Genomic DNA, 6,000 nt, shown 5'->3' with positions numbered 1-6,000 from the left:
GCACAGAAACATGAATTTCATGTAATTTTGCATCACAGAAAAAAATCTTTTTTTCAGTCATTTAAAAGCCTAGGGACTTCCCTGGTGGCACAGTGGTTAAAAATCCGCCTGCCAATGCAGGGGACACAGGTTCGATCCCTGGTCAGGGAAGATCCTACATACCGGGTAGCAATTAAGCCTGGGCTCCAAAACTACCGAGCCTGCGCTGTAGAGCACAGGTGTCACAACTCCTGAGCCCACGTGCCACAACTACCAAAGCCCACGCACCTAGAGCCCATGCTCTGCAGCAAGAGAAGCCACAGCAGTGAGAAGCCCGCGCACTGCAACGAAGAGTAGGCCCCGCTCGCTGCAACTAGAGGAAAGCCCACACACAGCAAAGAAGACCCAATGGCAGCCAAAAAGAAAGTCTAAAAAGCTGTACTTAGCTTATGGGCTGTATGGAAGCAGGTGGTGGGCTGGGCAGTAGTTTGTTGGCCCGTCTCCAATGTGTTGTGGTGGAATCTGTGGGACAAACTGCACCTGCCGATAGCCGCTGCCCTACTGAACTATCACGAAAGCAGTTTCTGAGCTTGTTCTATGCCTTAGAGAAGTGCATAATGATAAGAACCAGGAGGTGAAGAAAAAGGCAAGTGGCAAAGGTTGTGCAAAATGACATGTTTATGACAGGCTATCCCCTGTCTAAATGGGTGCATTGTGAGGTAAGGAGCTGTGAGGTAAGTGAACTGCCATTGTGTGGCAAGCATACTTGCTCCCAGGCCAGTGGAAGATACCACCTGGATCCCTGTCTTTGGGAGGAAGAGTGTGTGTAAAAATATCTATTATTATTGGTGTCAGATGCTCTGAGAAATAGGCATTTATTTGGCTTTCAACCATTCAGTCCCCTTGTTAGACGGTGTTTCTAAGTCCTGAGTGGTAGGTCCTATACCTTGGAATCTGAACCCTGAACATTGATCCCTGAACCTGCAAGTGAGGGTTCTCTAGAGCTAATACACAGCCAGGGACCCAGTCCTCGGGGTTGGAAGAAAGAACTGTGCCCGTGTGTTTATCAGGCAGGACCTCTCTTCGGGCCGACGGATGGAGACCTCATGCCGGTGACCCAAGACGTGCAAAAATCATGTTCTCACACAATACTTCGCTCCCCACCCCCCGGCTCTGCAGGCTGCGGCTAAAGGCCAGGGCGTTCGCACACTAGGAGATCTGAGCTGTGCACACCGCATGAGTTAGAGCAACCCGCTTCTAACTGTCCAGCCGTCGAGACTTCCCTCTGGGGAGCGTCACCAGCCGTCCCCGGAGAAGAATCGGGACTTAGAAGCAAGTGCATCAGGCTCTTGGGGAAATCTGGGCCCTTTTCGCGCCAGTTAGAAAGTGACGATCGGCGGAGCCACCACGGTGACCCGGTGGCCAGTGCGGGCCTGTCCCACCTGCCCCGACACCTCGCGGGGCCGAGGCGGCCCCTCCCCCTCTCCCGGAGCCCTCCCCGTGGCCCCGCCCTCCGCGGCCGGCGGCTCTGGGGGCGGAGGCCCCGGGACCAGGGGCGGCCTGGCCTGACCTCGACCTCCGCCGCGGGCCCGACCGGCGAGTCCCACCGGGCCGGCGTAGGCCCGGGCCCGCGAGCCCCTCCCTCCACCTGTCCCCGCCCGGGCGCCCGGCTCGGGCTGCGCTCGCTCGCAGCGGCGGGGCCCGCAGGCGGCCATGGCGGCGGGCGCCTGGGCCAGGCCGGCGCCGCGCTGGCTGAAGGCGCTGGGCGAGCCGCTGAGCGCGGCGCAGCTGCGGCGGCTGGAGGAACACCGCTACAGCGTCGCGGGCGTCTCGTTGCTTGAGCCGCCGCTGCAGCTCTACTGGACCTGGCTGCTCCAGTGGATCCCGCTGTGGATGGCCCCCAACTCCATCACCCTCCTGGGCCTCGCCATCAACCTGCTTACCACGCTCCTGCTCATCTCTTACTGCCCCACGGTCACCGAGGAGGTAGGGCCAGCCGCCCGCCCGCCCGCGGACCCCCAACTGCTCTCCCCCGGAGCCCCGCGTCCCCGGCCCGAGCCGAGCTCGCCCCGCCCCGGGTGCGCCTCTGGAGACGCCCGGAGAGCCCCCCGCGCGGCCGAGCCTCTCGGGGCCGCGGAGGGGCTAACGCCGCCTCTGCCCCAGCGCTGCAGTCGCCCCGAGCGTTCCCCGGCCCGCCCGGAGGCTGTCACGCCGCTACCCGGTCCCATGTCCATCCCGAGCCTCCCCCAGACGGCGGAGGGGCTGTCAAGGTCACTGCCCAGTCCCGTGTCCACCCCCACTCTCCTTCGGGCGGCGGACGGGCGGTCTCGGCCACTGGGAGCGGGGAGCGCCTGCCTGCCTGGCCGCCGCCCCATCCCGCGCCAAGTGGGGGGTGGACAAGCAGTCGGTTCCTTTGCGCACTGGGCACTGAACACCCCCAGCTCCGTCCCGCCTGGCTCCGGGGATTGTGGTTGGGTTGGCCAAGCCCGAGATGCCCATTGAACACTTTTATACTCAGCTGTCCGTTTCTCAAAGGTTGCGCTAGTGATCCTGTAATTACTGGTAGCACTGATCAGAGATAAGTTACTTTTAAGAGGTTACTTCCTCGTTGCTTCGTTGACTTTCTCGTGGAAAACAAAAGTATTAGCAAGGTGTTAATCCTTATCTTCACGACCCAGGGATCGTAAAAGCCATCGGATTTTATTAGCAATGAATATTTGACCTATGTCCAAAATAAGACGAGTAAATAATGTGGGCTTTCTATACTTGGTAATCAGGAACATCCCTTGGGCTGAGTGTGATGGGGGACAGGGGGCAGAGGGAGCTACTCCCATATATAGCTTTTTAGAGTACATGGGATAAATATTACATTGCACGTTTTGTGACATTGCTTTCTTTTCCCTTAAATAGAGAACTCCGTTTATAATCATATTTTAGGATAGGTCCTGTGGAGAACTAATTCGAGATGAGGTTGGATAGCAGGAATACAGTGGAAATATTTCATGCCCTCCATACATGGATCCATTTTTTAAAGTATTTGATGAAACCTACATTTTAAACGTATTGAATATCTTGCTGATTGATGGATATGTTATTATATATGATTTTTCAGCAGACGTTCCCGTTGTTAATTCATTTACATGTTGTTTTTAAAAAAGTAAGTTGCAGCCTGTTTGCAGAATTCCCCAGAGGCAGTGCGCCAGAATGAAAAGTGCGCTGGGTTAGAAGTGAAGGCTTGGTTCTAATGTGGTTCTGCCACAGCATGGAGTGACATGTGGGTCTTGCTTTCCCTGTGTAAAATAGAAATAATACCTGCCAAACCAACTTCACAAGAATGCAGTGAGGACTACATGATATCTTACATGCAGATAAAGAATGCAGTGAGGACTACATGATATCTTACATGCAGATAAATGTAGAAAATTAGAATTTGTTCAGCATGTTAAAAATATTACTGGTATTAAAAATGTCCTGAAAACCCATAATAAAATTTAGTTTTTACTGGGCCTAGATTTGTCTAGCAGCATTTGGCTATTTCTGATATTTGCCAGTTAAATTGTGAACTTTTCAATGTTATTATTAATTTAAGAACCATTTGTTGAGCACTTCCAAAAAGCAGGGCATACCAAGAAGTCCAAGAGAATCTGTTTAGGGATGTTGGGGTGAGGGTGGGGGGCTGATGGAAAAGGTAAAATGATGATTAAATTGATTTTTAGGCTATGCTTCATTTAAAAAAAAAGGTGGCAGGTGGGAAGAATCTGAGGCACTTTTCAAAAAAAAAATATATCGCAATGATCCAAAAATGGGAAGTAAGGGTTGAAATAATAAAATGAAACTGAGAAGAGTTTCTGAAATGTAATTAGATCCTGCACTGCTTCCAGGTGGCTGAAGCAGTGAGGGGAAGCACCATTACAGGATTCACATTGCCTGTCTGATAAAATCCCAGCAATAGCACAAAAGAAGCAAAGCAGTTCAGGCTATTTGGCTTTCAGGCCGCAGAGCTAGTAAATGACAGGACCTGGTAGGGTTCAGACCCAAGTTGGTCTGACTACAAAGCCGGATTCTTTTTTACCACATACCACCACCATCTCATCTGCAGTTCTTGCCTTTCTGTGTGATGTGTAGGAAAAATACCTTGGGTTCTATGTAATGCTTATTAGGTATGTAACGTACGTTCACATCCATTATTGCATTTGTGTCTTATATCAACTCAAGGAGGCTGGCAAGTTTTTTCCCTTCCTAGAATGGCCATCCCACCATTTTAGTATTTCTTCTATTCATCCATCCTGAAGTAATAGTAGCATACATTTTTATTGAGGAAATGGAGGCCTGGAGGGTTAAGTGACTTTAACTTGGCCTGAAACTTGTTTTCTGATTCTTAGACTTAAGAATTCTTAGTGCTTTTACAGACTTGACAAATTGCTTCCAGAAAGGGTCAGGGAAAACCCATATGGTTTTTGGACTCTGATGCTTGGATTTATCTACCCATTGAGGACGTAATGCTGACTACATATCTATATTAATAATAACATTTGATCTATTTTTTAACTGTTGATATTTCTAGGACATGACGGGATGAAGGGAAATTAATAGGAAAAAAGTTAAATGATTTATATTAAACTTCTACAGTGCTGTTCTGAACTGTATTTCATACCACTATTTCATTAAGGAACTTTCCGCTCCAGCCAAATTGAACTACTACTTTTTTTTTTTTTTTTTGACTGTGTTGGGTCTTCCTTGCTGCGTGCGGGCTTTCTCTAGTTGTGGTGAGCCGGGGCTACTCTTCGTTGCGATGCACCGGCTTCTCATTGCGGTGGCTTCTCTTGTTGCAGAGCATAGGCTCTAGGCGCGCAGGCTTCAGTAGTTGTGGCGCGCAGGCTCAGTAGTTGTGGTGCGCAGGCTTAGTTGCTCCACGGCATGTGGGATCTTCCCCGACCAGGGCTCGAACCCATGTCCCCTGCGTTGGCAGGCGAATTCTTAACCACTGCGCTACCAGGGAAGCCCTGAACTACTTCTTATGGCAAAGATTTCTCTCCTTCTTTTCCCTCTCTTTTCTCCTTCCTCTTCCTTTTTCCTGTCCAACTTCATCTCTCAGTGTCCAGTCCTAATGCTACATCCTTAGGAAATTTTTTTTTCTTCTCTGGAGTCAAATCAACCACTTAATCCTATAAGCTCCCATAATAATGACAATGATTACTAACATTTACCGGGTTTTACTTATGTACCAGGCATTAATTTAAGCTGCTTTTGTCTATTATCTCATTTAATCTTCTGAACAACTTTAGGTATTATTATTATCCCCATATCATAGATGAGGAAACTGAAGGGAAATAAATTAACCTCTTTAAGCTGATACCAGGATTCCAAGCCAGAAAGCTATACTTCCACCACAGGTCTTTGTAGCTCTCTTGTGGAACGTCTCCATTTTGTTTTGGTTATGTGTGTGATGCGATTTTGGTTATGTATGTCCTTACTGAGCAAGACAGTCTACCATATTTTAAGTTCAGACAGCAGTTGCCCATTTGCACGTTCTCCACAGCATAGTGCCTTGCGTAAAGCAGGTGCTTGGTAAATATTTGCTAAATTATTGCCTGCATGCATGAAATAACAAACTGTAATCTTGGGAGATGATGTTTTTCCACCGTTATTCAGTTTTAGCTGGTCTTAGATTAAATACTTAATTAATTTGGCCCGGGGGAATTTTAACACAAGTAAGCAAAAGTTGGGGCAAACAGAAAACAAGAACTGAATTGCATCCCCCTCACCTTGATGAAGCAGTTCTGTCTGAATGCTGCTCTGTATATAGTCCTTGGCCCCCATTCCTTGGCTCCTTAATCCCAAAATAGAATCACAGACTCTGACTGCTTGAAGGACCTGAGAGCCTCTTTAATACAATTCCTACATTTGTAGATGAGAAAACTTGGTGATTCGAATCTGGTTCTTCTGGCTTCAGCTTAGTAGCATTCTCTACCACAGAACACTCATATGCTTGTTTCTGGCTGGAATAAACTGTGGCTTCAT

The 6,000-nt window shown here is 49.0% G+C and overlaps 1 protein-coding gene across 5 annotated transcripts in view; it reads left to right on the top strand.

The window, feature by feature from the left end:
- The first annotated feature begins 1,372 nt into the window (after positions 1 to 1,372).
- The window catches only part of CHPT1 (choline phosphotransferase 1), a 37,228-nt gene continuing 32,600 nt past the window's right edge, over positions 1,373 to 6,000 (top strand). For 2 of the 5 annotated variants that reach the window (XR_012324228.1, XR_002172926.3), the window contains exon 1: positions 1,402 to 1,965. Coding sequence is in view for 3 of the 5 variants with exons in the window: in XM_073788284.1 (XP_073644385.1) it covers positions 1,693 to 1,965 (273 nt within the window). In the remaining 2 variants the exon portion in view is untranslated. Of the gene's footprint in view, positions 1,966 to 6,000 lie in introns of all 5 variants that reach the window. The other 3 variants (XM_073788284.1, XM_019918684.3, XM_019918682.3) reach the window with 3 other exon arrangements.

Source organism: Tursiops truncatus, chromosome 11 (assembly GCF_011762595.2).
Source record: "Tursiops truncatus isolate mTurTru1 chromosome 11, mTurTru1.mat.Y, whole genome shotgun sequence".
Taxonomy (NCBI): Eukaryota; Metazoa; Chordata; class Mammalia; order Artiodactyla; family Delphinidae; genus Tursiops; species Tursiops truncatus.
This window is presented reverse-complemented; position numbering and strand designations above follow the sequence as displayed.